At 36.8% G+C, this 18154-nt stretch overlaps 1 protein-coding gene across 4 annotated transcripts in view; it reads left to right on the forward strand.

The window, feature by feature from the left end:
* celsr2 (cadherin, EGF LAG seven-pass G-type receptor 2) overlaps positions 1–16206 on the forward strand; it is a 303561-nt gene extending 287355 nt beyond the window's left edge. The window contains exons 26-35 of one of the 4 annotated variants that reach the window (XM_048553018.2): positions 1259–1371; positions 2012–2091; positions 3099–3225; positions 3552–3671; positions 5563–5690; positions 7945–8045; positions 9964–10131; positions 11104–11337; positions 12844–13090; positions 14509–14669. In XM_048553018.2, the coding sequence (XP_048408975.1) occupies positions 1259–1371; positions 2012–2091; positions 3099–3225; positions 3552–3671; positions 5563–5690; positions 7945–8045; positions 9964–10131; positions 11104–11337; positions 12844–13090; positions 14509–14536 (1346 nt within the window). In that variant the 3' untranslated portion in view covers positions 14537–14669. The other 3 variants (XM_048553017.2, XM_048553019.2, XM_048553016.2) reach the window with 3 other exon arrangements.
* The last annotated feature ends 1948 nt before the right edge of the window (positions 16207–18154 follow it).

Genomic DNA, 18154 nt, shown 5'->3' on the forward strand with positions numbered 1-18154 from the left:
CATTCCACAATGATCTTTACATTATCTTTTATTTGTTACAAGTGCTGTACCTTCAGTATATTTACTTAGCTTTGTCAATTTTATTATTTCTTTTTGCCATGTAAAGGCAAAAAAAAAATACTTTAGAAGAGACTTGTTATCTGTTTAAAAACAGAAGTTGCTGGAAAAGTTCAGCAAGTCTGGCAGCATCTGTGAAGAAAAAGTCAAAGTTAACATTTTGGGTCTGGAGACCCTTCCTCGGAACTTTTTTGTCTACAGATGCAGCCAGGCCTGCTGAGCTTTTCTGGCAGCTTCTGTTTTTTTTCCTGATTAACAGAATCTGCAGTTCTTTTGGTTTTTCTTTGTTATCTGTTCAGTATGAAGCCCATGAAACTGATTAATTCATTTATCCTGAGTCTTCCCATTGATCAGATTAATGTGTAACCAAAGGACATGTGAATTTCAGTTAACTCTGTCTTTCACAGACTTGCACTGCATCTGTCTCTTGACGTGCTATGAGGCTGAATGTCATACTCTTGAGAGAGGTGGGAGACTTGTGAACAACTCATTCCAGGATTCTGCCAAACATCTAATTATTTGTAGGTTAAACATGAGGGTGATCGGCCCTTTAGTTTTGGCTGCACTGATAGTGACGCGGTAGTCTTGAACTCCAAAATCTGTGGCAAGGACCTTGATGATGCTGCATGTGAAAATACTGAATAAAATATGAAGACCAATAAGTTGTATTCCCAAGTCAAAAGTTGCTTTGCCATTTACTGGATTCCAATGTATAACATTGAAACATCTACATGATATCCTACCCTACTACCAGTCTGCCTATATTCTGATATTGCATGATAAACTGTGTACTATCTAATAGGAAAAGTATTATTCTGCCATTTTACAATGCCAACCTGTATTACCCAATATCTGCAAATGGCTCACTAGAATCTCACTATAAGGTTATTACCTTTTTGTTTGATTTACATTAATCATCATGAATAATAAAGATGGAGAAATTCTAGAAGCCTGCCCTATTTGCATAGTGTGATTAGCCAAAAGAAAATCCAAGATAGCATTGTAGCAAAGTAGAAGCGTCTGTAAGAAGGCCATTATTCGATATCAAATGCATCAATAAAAGATGCAAATTGTGTTGAAATGGATTCCATGCTACATTGCTTTTGTCACCTCCATCCTTATTGAAACTCAATTTACTTCTTTAACCATTGAATAGTTCTGTTCTAAATATGATCACTTTCGGTTGTGATTTCTTTCACAGGGTTAGCTGTTGGCCTCGATCCCGAGGGTTATGGTAATCCTGATTTCTGCTGGTTGTCAATCTATGACACTTTGATATGGAGCTTCGCAGGTCCCATAACAGCAGCGGTTTCTGTGAGTTTGCAAATGCGTACTTCAGTAACTAAGTCTACCTCTAAAAGAGACATGCCCCATGTTATCACACTGTCATTGATTGTGAACAATGAACATGAACTTAGTAATACACCTCACCAGCCATTAACACCCAAACGCTAAACATTTTCAGTACATTAGAATTTGTGATTACCTGTTATATCAATGGGAGCAGTGACGTGAATGGTCTCTCCTATAATCAGAAAAATTGACATGTTAGAAGCAAACCATGTATTCAACAAGTCAATAGTAATGACTTTCTTCACAAAAGTCACCCAGATTATTCTCACACTACTGCTCACTCTTCATACATTTCAATATTTCCACTTTTCAAGCATATTTTAAAATGTAAACTTAGACGATATTGCAACATACAGGCAGAATGCTTTGGTGAGTCATCCTTTGCACATTTAAATCTTAACTGGTTGCTTTCATTTGACAATAATAAGGCCCTATTTTGTTTTAAGCTGCTTCCACATTGTGCAAGGCATATCAAGTCCTTATCAACCCTATGTTTGCTGACCCATTACGTCTCCCCAGTTGGCATAGCCTGAATTTTAAAACTGACATGCTCCTTTGCAAACCCCTTTATCTTGTCGTCATTGTGTTTTCTACCTTGCAGATGAATGTTTTTCTTTATATTCTGTCTGCCAAAGCTTCCTGCAGACCAGGGCACCAAGGTTTTGAAAAGAAAGGAAGTGTGTAAGTGCTTTTGGATTAAATCTTTGATAAAACATTAATGAGCTCACACATTTTTAAAAAAAATTCTTGTTATTGTAACTAAATTTTAAAAAATAGATTTGGAGTAGAAAATCTAAATTATTAAAAGTCAAAAGTACTTATTTAAATTAGGAACTTATATTGAAATAGAGTGGGCAAAATAATGATGCTGGATGCTAGCATATATGATCTTATTGCAAATTCTCAAATTAGGTATCGAGTAGCATGTTACATTTTAAAGTCTACATATGGATGTAATTCTTTCATTGGGGTAAAAACACAGTCCTCAAGACTTTAGGGGTGAAAATTTGTCTCAGATGGTATACAAAATGGACAGTATCAAATTAGCTGCCCGTTATATACAGAGCCTAATATTCAGCAACTTGTGTTTCATGACTTTTTCAATAAAGCTGCAATGGAAGAATTGAACCCATGAGGAATTTCTTCCTAAGTACGTTTATCAGTATGTGATTTCAAAATTCTCATCCTTGATTTTAAATCCCTCTTGTGGTCTTGTTCCTCCCTATCCTTGTAACTTGCTGCAGTGCCAAACAATCTGATATATCTTAACTCCCTGATTTCTGGCCTTTTGAGCATTCTTAGTATTTAATTGCTCTACCATTGATGGGATGCTTTCATTTTGCTAGGGTCTAAGCTATGGAATTCCATTCCGCGGTGCCCCCCCCAACCCCCCCACCACCACCACCACCCCCCCCCACCACCCCCCCACCACCCCCCCACCACCAATTTCTTTGCTTCTCCTTACATTCCCCCTTTAAGATACTCATATAGCTTTTTGGCCATCTGAATTAAGATTACCTTATGGCACTGAGTACTGAACTTATAATGCTTCAGTGAATTCAATTTTCATCTGATTTTATGTTATAAGTTACTGGGACATTGTGTTTTATGCAAGAAGAATGTTTAAAAAGCAGATGCAAAGCTGGTGTTGCACATCAACATGATGATTGGAATTCTTGCTTTAATAGGTCGGGACTACGTACAGCATTTGTGGTGCTGTTGCTTGTCAGCACAACCTGGTTCTTGGCCTTGCTGGCTGTGAACAGTGACACCATTATTTTCCACTATCTCTTTGCTGGTTTTAATTGTCTCCAGGTAAAGCTGTCAAATTAACTATTTTGTTTTTAAAAATACCATTCCGGTTGCTAAAGTTTATTTGCCATTCAATGGGCTATGACAAGAAATGTTGAAAGTGCAATTTTGTGTTGCAAATATTGATACAAAGTCATAAATAGTACTGATTACTTATTGACTCATGAAACTAGCCTTTAAAAATTAAATGAACAAAATATTTACATTTCAAGTGTTACTAGGACAAAAGATAGTAATTTATCAGTTTGAACAAAATTGTGAAATGAGAACAGTGCTTTTATTGTGGAAACCAGCTTGTTAGTTTGTATTAATAACTTTCTTGTTTGCAGGGTCCATTTATTTTCATCCGTTGCATCCTCAACAATGAAGTAAGAAAAGCTTTTAAGTATGTTTTCAGTAAGAAGCACACAGATGACACTGTTGGCACAACAAAATCAACATTGGCATCAGTTAGTAACTTTTTTCTTTTTCTTGTGTATTTATTTCTTACTTCCAGTTGAAAAATGTCCAATAAAATCTAGTCTAATAATGTTTCACTCTTCTGTGAATGAAGTACTTTTGCCAAAATCATTTGTTACAAATACAATAATAAGTTTATGTTTCTGGGGCTGTCCCTGTAATTTGGGTTAAACAGAAGGAGAATGTGACCTGTATTCTGCCCAGCAACAAACTTGGCTGTCTTGCTTGTTCAGAGCTTTTCAAAGGGAAGCTCAGGTTGTTTTGCTGGGAAGAAGGTAAAGATGTTCACCCCTGTAAGTAATAGCAGGAACATACTGGTTGTGGGTAGACTGTTCACTTCCAAATTACAGGGAGACATTGAAAATGGTTATTTTTCAAATTCTGATTAATTCCAAAGATAGGTTGAAGTTAGATGTCTAGGGAACAGCTAAGCAGCATTTCTACCTCAATTGAAGACCTATGTGATTCACATTGCTGTGGAGATTAGCTTTGAGAGGGGAATGATGGAATTTTCCCCCTTCTTTGAAATAGTGAGCAGTGGAAATAATTGAGCGAGTTAGCCCTGGAGAGATGCTCACTCTTTCTCAACAATTCACCGATGAAGATCTGGGTGAAAAGGTCACTGGGAACCTTCAGAAAAGAATTTTCACCCAGAGGGTGCTGGGTATCTGGAAGTCACTACCTAAATGGCTGGTAAATGTAGGAGTCCTCAAGACATTTAAGAAGTATTTAGACGAGCGGGGAGGTGATGGCTTAGTTGGATTATAGCTGAGCTGTTAATCCAGAGACCCAGATAATCTCCCGGGGACCTGGGTTCAAATCCTGCCATGGAATTTGAATTCAATAAAAGCTGGAGTTGAGTCGAATCATGACCATAAATCCATTCTCAATTGTCAGAGGAAAACCCATTTGGTTCACCATTGTCCTTTAGGGAAAGAAACTGCCATCCTTACCTGGTCTGGCCTATATTTGACCCTGACTCTAACCCAAACCCACAGCAATGTGGTTGACTCTGAACTGCCCTCTGAACAATCAGAGATGGGCAATAAATGCTGGTTTAGCCAGTGACACCCACTGCCTGTGAATGAATAAAAAGAAACTTGAATTGACATTGCATACAAGGCTACAGGCCAAGTGCAGGAAAATGCAATTAAACAGGTAAATGCTTGATGACTGACATGAGCACAATGAGTTGAATGTCATTTTGAGCACTGCTTAAAAACTGTTACCCTAAAATCTTTAAGTGATCAATCACTGACCACCTGAGGGTGTCTTTGCAACCTTCCCGATTACCTGCCTTTCTAGCCAGTTGGAAAAATAACTCACTCAGAAATAGCAAGAACTGCCGATGCTGGAATCGGGGTAACACAGTGTGAGGCTAGAGGAACACAGCAGGCCAGGCAGCATCAGAGGGGCCCTTCTTCACACGAAACATCAACTTTTTTCAGTGAGAATTCTACTGAAATTTATGTTGTGATTTATTTCTATCACCATTGCCATTTAACATCAAAGAAATTGGAAAAGTTTGTGACATTCTGAACTTTTCTGAAAATCTCAACCCTTTTAGAGGCTAACAGACATTTAATTGGTATGAATAAGCTTTATATAAACATGACTGGAGGTGAAATTACATTCACTGAATGTGTTGTTAACCATATGCTTACAAACATCTGGAATGAACATCTGTCCTTGCTAGTTTTGAAGAATTGATCCAAGTGTTATTTTCTTGTAACAGAGCAAAGATGTTGTTTCTCTTCTGCTAAATAGTACATTTTTCCATAAGTGAGATGCATTTCTCAATGTTTGAATAGTTGCATGAAATAGTTGATTTGAAATGAAACAAAATAATCTTTATTTCTTCATGTCTTTTGTTTCAAGCAGTCATTGTGTAACAACACATATATTGACAGTCGTGCATGTCACTCAGCCTTTGGCAATTCAGCTGGGTCAGTAAGCAGCACTTCGAGGTCAGGGAAAAGCCATAACAGCTACATTGCATTTGTCCTCAGGTAATGTGACACAGAGGGAAATACTCTGACTGATTGAGTCCAATTCTGCCTCAAATTTTGTAGAGATTTCAAAGACTGATATTTTGCTTACATTTCTAAAATGAGTTCCCAGTCATGCCTGAATTCTCATTGGAAAACACGATGAATGGTGTCAACAGACATTTAAACAGTTTTTAAGTTTAAAACATCTTTGAAATCCTGCAGTTTGTTTGTGAGGTAAGCTGGCAATTAAAGCCTTACCTATAATAAGATGGCAGAGCTTGTTCTAAAATCAAGGTGAAAGAAAGGTTACAGTTTGGGTTTAGGTAGGTGGAGCAGAATGGGCAGAGGCAAATTCCCACTGTATTGATCACAAGAGTGCCATTTGTGACCTTAACAAGACCCATTCACTATTTCAGTGGGATATCTGATTGGAAGATTCAAACTTGGATATCTGGGAAAGGTGGCGCTGAATTGAGAGGTGATCGTACACTCAAGAACTTGGAATGGAAAGTGGAAGCTGTTTGCAATAGTGGAGAGGCAGACCTGGGTGCTTTGAGGAATGATCTGATGATGGCAAATTTTCTCCAAACTAACACTGTTTTAGAAGCATGTGATGTCCATTCAACCATTTAAAGTACAACAGACAAGACCATGCTGCTTGTAAGAACGCATTAACCCCTTAGACCTAGGCCTTTGTATAGATGGCATAATTTCAAATTTTATGGATGGTACATACCTTGGAAGCATTGCAACCTTGGAGCAGGTTTGTATAGAACTTGAACAGACAGCCAAGTTAATGTGCTGGAAAGACAGTACCGGATGAAATTCAGAGGAGAGAAACAGAAGTATTGAGGAGTGATATTATTTGCTAAACTGTTAGTATTCTATGAATTCAGGTTTGAATCTGAAAACAGTAAAAATCTGGAATTAGGAAACCATTGTAAATTATTGGAAAAAAATACATCAGGTTCACTAATGTCCTTTAGGAAAGGAAATCTACTGTCCTTACCTGGTCTGATCTACATGTGACTCTGGACTCACAGCAATGTGATTGTGTATTAAATGCCATCTGAAATAACCTAGCAAGCTACATGCCTCTGAAAGGACAGGCCCAGTCGTGATGGCAACACTGTAGAATATAGTCAGGGAGTCCAAAAGCATTGACTCCAGAGATCTTGGCACCAGGTCAATCACAGGCAAGGAAACCTCCTGCTGATTACCACATAGCATCATCCCTCAGCTTATGAATTAGTGTTCCTCCATTTTGAAAACCACATGGAGGAAGCATTGAGGGGTTCAAGGGCACCAAATGCTCTTTGGGTAGGGTGGGGGGGGCTTCAGTGTCCCCACCATGAGCACTACTGATCGAGCTGGTAAAGTCCTAAAGGACATAACTGTTAGACTAGAGCATTGGCAGGTGGTGACAGAATCAACAAGATGGAAAAGCATACTTGACCTCATCCTTACCAATCTGCCTGCTACATCTGTTCATGACAGTATTCAGTAAGCGTGACCACCGTACAATCCTTGCCGAGATGGTGTCCTCCCTTCTCATGAAGAATAACCTCCATTGTATTGTATGGCACTATCACCACGTTAAATGGGACAGATTTTGAACAGATGTAGCAACTGGCGTATCCCCCACTTAACCATTACCATCAAGCCAGGGGATCAACACAGACTCAATGAAGAATGCAGAATGGCATGCAGGAGCAGCATCAGACATACCTAAAAATAATGTGGCAACCTGGTGAAGATATAAAACAAGACAACTCGCACGCTAAACATCATAAGCAGCAGGGAGACCTGCGTGTTTGTATGTATAAGTCATTGTAAGTGGCAGAATAGGTTAAGAAAATGCTTAATAAAGCATGCACTATCCTAGATTTTATCAACAGATGCACAAGTGGTCAAGAGGAAGGCGGTTATATTGAACTTGTACAAACTACTAGTTCAGCTTCAGCTGGAGTGTTGAATCCAGTTCTGGGCACTGCATTTTCAGAAAGACACGGAGGCATTACAGATAGTGTAGAAATGATTCAAGAGACTCAATGTTGGGATGAGGGATGTCAGTTATGTACATAAATTGGAGAGGTTGAGATATTTTCCTTGGAGAGAAAAGAAAATCACAAGTTCAATAAAAACATGTTGATCCTGTAAGGAAGAATGGATGGAGCCGTTCCTATATTTCAGTCAAATTTGTGACCGTAAGTGTCTGTATTAACATCACTGGCTGCACTGTTCATGACAAATTACTCTTTCTTTTCTTTAGGGAAGAAGCCGCCTTGAATAACAGTACCTCAAGTCAAGCCCATGTTGCACTCACTGACCATGCCACTTCCTTATTCCATGAGATTAAGACAAACCCAGATGGTAAGAAAGCATATGGGTGGTAATGTGCAGGCTTCATACACAGCTTTTAGAAGATGTGCAAGCCCAAATTTACTAACTTAGTAACTGTTTCTCAGCCAAATGTAATTAAAATAGAATGAAAACATGAAACCATTTAAAACCCAACCATAATAAAGAGGGTAATAACAACACCATTCTTTAGGAATGTGTCACTTATTCTTTGAATTGCTGTAAAGTAGGTCATTTTTATCATTAGAAATGAAAGCATTTAACAAAATTAAGTAATAATGTTGGTGGAAGGAATACATTACAATTAATGCAAGTTATTTGAACCGTTAAACCCTCAAAAATAATTATCTGTTACTTTTGTGCTGATTGTGCTGAAAATTCTGACTAATTTCCTTTGCCAACCTTATGAACAGCATATTTGATGGTGTTGATAGATTTGCATCTTTTCTGGTTCTGAATGATAAATGACGGAAAGAAAAGTTTATGTGCTCTTTATTAACAGGAAAATGGTTTTGATAGAATCCTGGACTTACATGTCACTATTAGTGCAGTGAAAAGGATGTACCAGTAAAATTTTCATATCCTGAATAATAGCTGCTTGAGAGGAATTTACTGCATATGTAATCCAGGTGGAATTCTTCCATTCAGAATTGTCTTCATAAAATTAGCTAAAACAATGCAAGTGTATCATCACGTGGAGGAAATATTTTATAATGTTTTGAAATAGGAAAACAGCTTTCTATTGCTTTCCTGCTACTTAACAGGATGTTCAGTGGTTGAACATATTTGTTTGAAAGGTTAATATTATTGCACTAAAGGCTGCTGTTGAATGAGTATATTCAACTAAATTCGCGCATATTCTTTCTTGTTATTAACAGAGACTTGCTCATTTACAGTGCAAGTACCTTAGTCAATAATTTTGTTACGTAACTGGTTAGTTATTGCTTTTGAGCTGAGATTTTGTGCTATATAGCTGCTACATCAGAAGTAGTAATGTGATGCATGGGAATCAGTGGAGTACAACAAAATATTCTTCAGTCATGCAATCAATGAAATAGAATTTCAGATCAGTGCACTTTACGTAAAATTTATACTCCCAAGTTGCCCAACAACAGTGGCAGGGATTGATTCAGCCACAGAGATTTTCATTCATAACATGTAAGAGATTGCTGAAATCCACTTGTACAATCCTTCAGTTATGAGCCTGAATTTTTACCGGGATTGAGAAATTGTCTTAGGTAACATGGTGCCAGAAAGCAATTCCAAAAGTCATGTCCCAAATCCAGCATCTGACCTCATCATTGCGGGTACACCAAGGAGAGATTGTCAGTTGCGTATCATTGGTAAATGATGATATGTACAGCTGCCATAAACAGGTTCAGTTTTCATTAGTGGGATGTAGGTTGTACACTTTTCAGGAGAAGATCTAACTAAAAGTTATTGAAATTCTTGAGAGATTTAAAGCACTTATTCGGATAGTCCCAGCGACACCCGGGAGAGGTGAAGTGTCCTTTGGGATTTATAAAAGCAGATATGATGTGAGCAAAAAGTGGATGAAGTCATGTGAACTGTCAGGACCTTTAAATCTATAGGTTTTTGAATTTTAAAAGTCTACTGCTTAAAAGTTGGTGCTTGCTATTTCACTCTATTGATATTAGTCTGATGGCTATCCTTGTAGGATTTGTCTGGCATGACTGATTTCACGACTTGGGCATAGGTTGTTGTGAGTTTGTGTGATGGAGGCATAGGGCTAGAAAGAGCCACGGGAGGCCAAAGTTGACATAGAAAGGTGTGATGGGGCATGGGGGCGGTGATCATGAGGTGGAAAGGCTTGGGAATGACGGCATAGGGAGTATAAGCTGGAAATGAGGGTTTTTTTCTTTTTTCTTCCAGAAGGACTGAAAATATAGTGTTTATTGTTTCTTTACAGAACACGATTCAGACTCTGACAGTGATCTGTCACTGGAAGATGACCAAAGTGGGTCTTATGCCTCCACTCATTCTTCAGATAGTGAAGAAGATTTTCAAGGAGATCCAGGTTGGGAGAAAATTATATCCCCAAATAATGAAAAACATCATCACCACAGTACTCCAAAAGGTATCTATAAAGCTGTTCAGACTTCCTCAATCAATTCATGACTGTACATGGTACCAGCACTAAACCCCAGTATCTTATAAGTTCTAGTGATTTTGAGTAGAGTCTTTTCAATGCATTTTCTTCTTTTATTTATACTGAAATTTAGTTAACTTCATAATCAAGTTATTAAAAAATCTTCCCAAGTATGTACCTCATCTATCTACAACCTTACATCACACACCCAGTTCCTTTTTCCACTTACATAATCCACTCCATTATTTTACTCCAATGATAGAGCATTCTGAGAAAGCTCTCCAATTTACAATACACGATGCATTTCCATGGAGGCCAGGATAAGATGCCCCAATAAAAAATGTGGGGCATGGCCTTGGCAGAAAAAAGTTAACGCTAGTAACATTCCATTGTAGATTGTTGTTCTTTGAAAGATTTACAGTAGTCTTATTTCAGAGTGTGTGCAGGTTTTTTTTAATCTAAGTGATTTGAAGCATTAATTAAAACTATCATGTTATATTTCTAGTAACATATGCTTTAAATTTAATAACAAGGGTTTTGTACCATTTGAATGGTGATGTGGCAGCATTAATTAGTTTAGGTCCTTATATACAGAGATTGTGACCTCAGTCATGTGCTTTTACCAATACAGCACTTATTTATTAATGGACTACTTCTATTCAAATAAGCTGAACAATGTTACTTGGTTTTACATGCTGTTATCAATCTTGACTTCATGTTTATTTATTAAAAATTACAAATACCCACTAAGGTGCAAAACTTAACTACTCCTACATAGAGGCAATTTAATGAGTTTAACCATTTGGAAATGTCCAGTGAAATATCCAGAAATGAATGAAAATCTTTCTCTAATTACCATATTTAAGGTGTGTATTTAAGTTGATCTCCAAATCTGGAGAAAATGAAAAGCAGTATTTTTCATTTGCTTGCCTTTAAAACAAATTTCAATTGATTTTCCAGTGGACAACATATCTGCACATATGAAACCTTATTGGCCAGGAGAATTTATGACAACAGCAAGTGAAAGTGAAGGTCATGGCGGGTCAGAGAATTTGAAAGTCGAAACTGTGGCAAACATTGAGCTTCACCGAGAAAAACTTAACCATTTGGATGAGAAGCCAAAGGAAAATGGAGATAGCTTGTACAAAGAAAATACATTATCATTGCCTAACCCTAATGCACAACCTCAGAAAGGTAAAAAAAATTGAAAGAACTGCAGACGCTGGTAATCAGACACAAAAATGGAAATTGCTGGAAAATATCAGCAGGTCTGGCAGCAACTGTGGAGAGATAACAGAGTTAATGTTTCGGTGTCCAGTGGCCTTCTTCAGAACCAATGGTCGCTAGGAAAAGGTTGTTTTTTTTATGCAGAAAATAGGGTAGGGGGAGGGGGTAAGGACTAAAAATGATAGGTGGAGACAGATCCCAGGGAGAGAGCAGTTGGACAGACAAAGGAGTGGGTAGCGGTCATCCTAGGAGAATGAATGGCTGCTAATGGAGACTAATAGTTGCTAACAATGGGTTGTGTAATAACAAGGCCTGATGTTTGGAACTTGGGGTAAGGACGTGGGCAAAGGTGCCTCAAGCCTTAAAATTGTTGAACTCGATATTGAGTCCAGAAAGTGGTGTGTTGAAGAGCTTGTTCCCTGGCTGACATCTCTGTCTCAGGCTTGCTGCAGTGCTGTAGCAAAGCTCTGTGCAAGCCGGAAGAACAGCACCTCATGTTCCGCTTGGAAATTCTACAGCTTTCTGGATACCAGGCCTTATTATCACATGGTCTGCTATTTCAATACCCAACCCATGAGCAAAGTATTGTTCTTGTGCGACTTATGGAGGAGCAGTGTAACTTGGATGTTCAGTTCCAAATGTCCACATTTAACTGTTTAGGTCTACTCTAGAAAGTGCTATCTGGCGTAGTCCAAAATAATAACAAGCACTGTTAGCCTCCTCATTAGCCTCTCAATACAAAATCTGGGCCTTTAATTTATGGGAGAGTTGTTGTTGTTCCTGGATCTCTGTTTCCCATTTAATAACCAACTATTAAAAAGGAAACTGTTTCATCTGAATACTTACCTGATTTCTCTAAGCTCCTCTTCCAATACAGTGACGTTGCTCTTCATGAAAGGAAAATTGAAGAGTAAACAATTTTCCCTGTGAAAAATCAAGCTGCATTTGTCATCTTACAAGGTTCATGCAGCACATTTGAAATACCACCATGATATGTAACATTACTGCAAATGCATTCTGCTTTAACCTTTTGATTTTTGAAAGCCCTTCAATTTCCAATAGTAAGACTGAAACTAAACACACTTGTTTGCCCTCAAAACAATTTTCTTTTAATATTAAAAAAATTATGTTGTTATTTGTGATTAATTTGTTTGTTTTATTTGTTCTTGTTACACTCCATCATTGTCTTTCCCAGTACAATGGGTAAACTAGTTACAAACTGACAGTGGATCCTTACTTCTAACTTACATTTTAGCTATAATGTTTAAAATGCTTTTATTTGTTTGGGCTAAGCTGAGGGATAATCTTACAGTTTACATTACCATTTTGTTGTTGCTTCTCAAAAACAAAATTTCATTGTGAGTATGCCATATTCAGTTACATTTATTATCCCACATTTGTACTCATAAATAAAAAGTAACTTATATGTAAATTATGTTGTAAAATATTTTCATTTCCTTTTGGAATTTATAGGAATTTTGAAAAATAAAGCATTGCCATTATTCTCAGAGAAAAACAGCATCAATCGAATTCATAACGAACTTTCCAATCATAAACCTGTCACTGTCTGCTCACGAGCATCTTCAGTAGGATCCAGTGAAGGAAGTCGGTCAGGAGGTGTAACAAAACTGAGGCAAACAACAGGGGAATTGAATGGAGTGATGCCCATACCTATGAGCATTAAAACAGGCACAGTGGATGAAGATTCATCAGGGTCTGAGTGAGTATCCCTTCCGTATGTCTCTCAGTGTTACATAACAAAAACACAGCATGTTGACAAAATTCCTGAAGAAAAGAAAAACAAACATTAAGTATTGCCAAAGCTCATTGTAATCTGAAGAATTGAATTGTACAGTGTATACTAGAGCTGGCATCCAGTTGTTTCCACGCAAATATTTCATCAATACTTCTGGCAAAAGAAGTGCAATGGCATGAAAGACTTAGAAAATCAAAGATAATTATATCAGCAACATACATTGCAAACTCATTCTAACCCTATTTTAGAAAAGACATGCTTAAAATAATACTAGAGCCAGGAATTCTAACTCCAATATCTTAAGTAAACATGAACATTATTTCATGGTGTAGTTTTGAGAACAATTTTTGGAATTGGTTCTCTTTATCTATTTCTCACCTGGAATCATCAACTGATCTTTTGTAATTCACTACTATTCAACATTTTATCTATTATTTATGATAATGTATGCTAATAGTGCAGATCAACTGTATGAAGGTTGCAAAGAGATAGATTACCTTGCTTTGGCAATTGAGGTTTTTCTGTGACACCTTGCACTTAATACCCTTCAGTATCAAATGATGTTTTAGATGTCATAATATTTGGCAAGTTATGGCATTCTACTACAGTTACTTTTTATGCACATGGTGCACCACAGAGAAATTAAGATTACTGAGGACAGAAAATATCTGCATATCCTTTTGGGTAGTTTTTCATATCTCAACCAGGATGTTAAACTGTTTTCCTTGGAGAAGAGATTAAATTAAGAGATTTGATAGAGTTTATCAAAATGTTAAGGTATCTGGATAGAATAAGTAGGAAGAAACTGTTTGTGTTGGTCAAGAAGATCAAAAACTAGAGCACACTGATTTAGGGTGTTTCACAAAAGTAATGATGGAATGAGGAAAATATTTTTCATATGGCTCACAGTTAGAATCTGAAATATTGTCCCTGAGAGATTCGTGGAGGCATGTTTAAATGGATAATTAACTTAAATAAAATAATTTGCACAATTAGGAGAAAACAGTAGGGGAGTGGAACTAGATGAGTTTCTCTTCCAGAGAGTTGGCATGAACACAAATGGCCAAATGTGTCCATGCTGTAATCTTCAAAGATACTATAAGTATTTTAGGAATGACTTGATTCATCTTTTAAAGAGCAGGACAAGTTTTGTCAAAGAAATAGTTCAGTGATCAGTATAGATTTTTCTCATTCAGAGCCTTCTGCACATTTTGTTCTGTATCTTTTTTAAATTGAACATTAATGTTGTTTTCAGCCTGAAATCTGGAAAAAAAAACTTAAAACACGTTCAGTGATATACATTCAAATTAGTATCTATGCCTCTGCGTATTTACTTTTTAAACTAATTTGTATCTCTTTTTCTCTCCTCACCAAACTTACAGATTTCTATTTTTTAATTTCCTCCATTGAAACATTTAGTTAATTTGAAACAATATCTCACTACCAGCCATATACTTCCAACTATGAAATGCAGTTGATTTCCATCATACTGTTTTCAGCACATAATCATGATCATGCATTTTTTTTCTTTTGTTCTTTTCACACCCAGTAGCAGTGATGAAACCTCGATATGACTTCTCATGTCAACGTAGGATAAAGAGGATTGCTGTAAAGCTGCGGTGATGTAACTTTGCTTACTTCCCAAAGCACTGGTGACTTGTGCCTCGCCCTAAGGCGCAATCTCGCATATAAGTGGACTCTCTAATGTAGAAAGGAAAGAAACTGCTGTCATCAGGAGAGGATGTCTGGAAGAAGTGATCACTTGTTGTTGTCAGTGCCAAATCTCGCTGAAACGCTGTTCCGAACAAAGTGGGTGCCTGGAAACTAGATTACACAAGATCAAAATGCACCCAGATATACTTTGGAACAGTGAGGACAGTGCACAGAGCAGCCAAAATTCAAAGAAGCTAATTAAAGCTTCAAAATTTTGAGTTCTCAAACAATGTGCAGAAAAATGAAAGACTTAAAGCTTCAGGGAATTTATTGTAACTACTGTTTATATGATATCTGCTCATGATTATAGTCCCACATCGAACATTCCCCTAGACAATCTCAATCAGAAGCTTTTTTGACTCCAACTGTCCAAATTATAGGATATAAGACACATGCATTACAGGAATAATATAAATTACCTTACAATAAGGTCATATAACTTGTAATTATGGCTATCTTAAGTTTAAACATACAGTTTTTTGTTGTGCAAAGAAAGGGATTTAATTCTGTTAAAATTAAGAGAATGTTTTGTCACACAGAAAACTTGGTATTTTTGGGTTTTTAAAATTAATTGTATGTTCAATACAGTCATAATGGATCAAGTATTTTGTACATAAACAACTGGCACTCTTCAGGAGTTGTAGGAAGTTAAAACACTGTACATGGCCTGTTTAATTTGGTAATGATGAACATTTATTGAGAATCCAATTATCCAGTTCTGACTTTCTTTTTAAATGTGTACATTTAAATAAACGATGCCTGCTTTTGAGTTTGTCTTTGGGAAACTACATCATCAAACGTTGCACATATGGCAGTCCCCCTTGAATAGCTCTCATGAACACAGCTGAACGCTGTAACTGTGCACATACGAGCCGTTAAACTGTAACTATATTCACCACATGTGAAATAAAAATGCCTTTAGCCACATGGCCTTCATGCTCCAGCTGTAGTGGAGTTGTTCTCAGACCAATGCCTACTTTGGACATTTTTTTTTTCACAAGACAGTTGTTTGTAGATATTTTGATATAATTTGTAATTTGTCTTGAGAGAAAATGTGTTGTACATGCTTTTCTGTTTTAATTTGGTTAACATAGTTCTAAGAGAAAAGTGAGTAGAAAATTGAGGATGTTTTATTTAAAAAAATGCTGCTCATTTTTTTTCTGTTAATATGGTGTCTGTTAATATTGTATAGATTCAATGTTTGACTGAAAGTAAAGGCTTCCACTATTTTATCTGAGAAAAAGATGATTTTTCCGTTGTTGTCACCACAAAAGACCAGAACACTGAATGCTTTCTAACAGTGAATTGTACAGTGCGTTCCTTAATGTATATACTGGCAGTTTTTAAATAAATGTAGTTGAAACAGATATAGTGACCTGAAATTGACAGCAGTATGACAGATTATTTGGTTCAGAATGTTTTATTTCATGATTTAGGAACGTGCTAATATTCTAGTGCAGTTTCTAAGTTGAAAACACATCCCACTTTTTAGAATTTTTTTCAATGTTATCTTTATTGTTGTTTTAGAACAGAAAGCTGCTATTAAGATGCACAGTTAACAATTTTCATCATATTACAACAGTTTCTCTGAACTCATAAACAGGAACTAGATGTGGGAACATCTGCCTTTTAATTTAGTAGCATCATGAATCTAATCAATATTGAAATGAATATCAAGGCTACATTCTCAGGAATAAAAGAAACATTAGGAGTAGGGGACACTTCCCATTCTATCTCCTCAGTCCCAAAAAAAACTAATTCCTTCATAGAAAGGTAAAGGATTAGAAAAGCCCTAATTTATTGTTTTCAAAATTATGCTGTGCAATAAGGATGTCTGAATGTTTAACATTTATTGTAAAATTTAATTGTCCTCCAATCTAAGCAAGGTTTAAAATATTTATTACAAACAGGTTTAACAACTAAAATATCGCTCAAACATAGTAAGCAGTTGAATATTATTGTTATAGCATAATTTCAAGTCTAGTAACTTCTGAAAGTGGTTCTATGTAAAGTGGTGTGAAGAACCATAGTATACAAGTCAGTGAGCCAAGTAGTGGAACATGGGATGAGAGTAGACAGATGTTCGATGATTGTCCTGGACACAATACAATGAAGGGCTTTTTACTGTGCTATAAGACACTATGATTCTAAAATATCCACACCAATGGTTCCCCTTACTGGATGCTGATAAACAAACTGTGCCCAAAGACCAAGAAGCACAAGACCAAGATGCATTAATAAAATATTTGAAACGATATAACAAAGCATTATTACTTTGAAACTCAATCCATATAACAACCAGTGTGTTTTAAATAAAAATAGATTGTGCGCAGTTTTCCCAGATTTGTAAACTGATGAATGTGACCAAAGATTACATTAATGAAACAACAACTTGGAGAATACCAATTAGAGAAGTGGTCCTATCAAAGAAAGCAAGCCATTAGAGTTTCTGCATTGCTGCAGAATTCCTAAATGATAGTAGGATACAGTAAAAGGAAAATTCAGTAACTCTAGATTATCCTTTCAAACTGCAAAAGAGCTAAATGGATGGTAACTTTTCAACTGTATACAACATCCAATAAGAAAACTGACATTTCTCTATTTTACTTGACTTTTAACTTTACAAATAATCCTGTTACAGCAGTTAACTTTCAATTCTTAACACTCTGATTTCAGGGGAAAAAAAGTTGTTTGAAATTATTATATTTTCCTAAATTTGTTGAGGAGCATCTCCTTTGCTTGAATAAGTAATATATATTTTGAAATACTGATAGCTTGACACCTTAAGTCACTGCCATGTTCTGAAATCCTGACTCAAATATTGTCACAAGACTGCTATTTAGTACCAATGTTTAAAAAGATTTCTTTCTCAAACAAGCGAATATTCTATCAGTTACACCAAGTTATACAGTTGGTTCTAGAATAGGACTGAATTAACCAAAATTACATAAATGAAACTACCAGATTTCACTTTCAAAATGAAACAAAATCCTGTATTTTTTAAAATGATAAAATGTGAGGCTGGATGAACACAGCAGGCCAAGCAGCATCTCAGGAGCACAAAAGATGACGTTTCGGGCCTAGACCCTTCATCAGAGAGGGGGATGGGAAGAGGGAACTGGAATAATTAGGGAGAGAGGGGGAGGCGGACCGAAGATGGAGAGTAAAGAAGATAGGTGGAGAGAGTTTCGGTGGGGAGGTAGGGAGGGGATAGGTCAGTCCAGGGAAGACGGACTGGTCAAGGAGGTGGGATGAGGTTAGTAGGTAGCTGGGGGTGCGGCTTGGGGTGGGAGGAAGGGATGGGTGAGAGGAAGA

This window comes from Stegostoma tigrinum, chromosome 21 (assembly GCF_030684315.1).
Source record: "Stegostoma tigrinum isolate sSteTig4 chromosome 21, sSteTig4.hap1, whole genome shotgun sequence".
Lineage (NCBI taxonomy): Eukaryota > Metazoa > Chordata > Chondrichthyes > Orectolobiformes > Stegostomatidae > Stegostoma > Stegostoma tigrinum.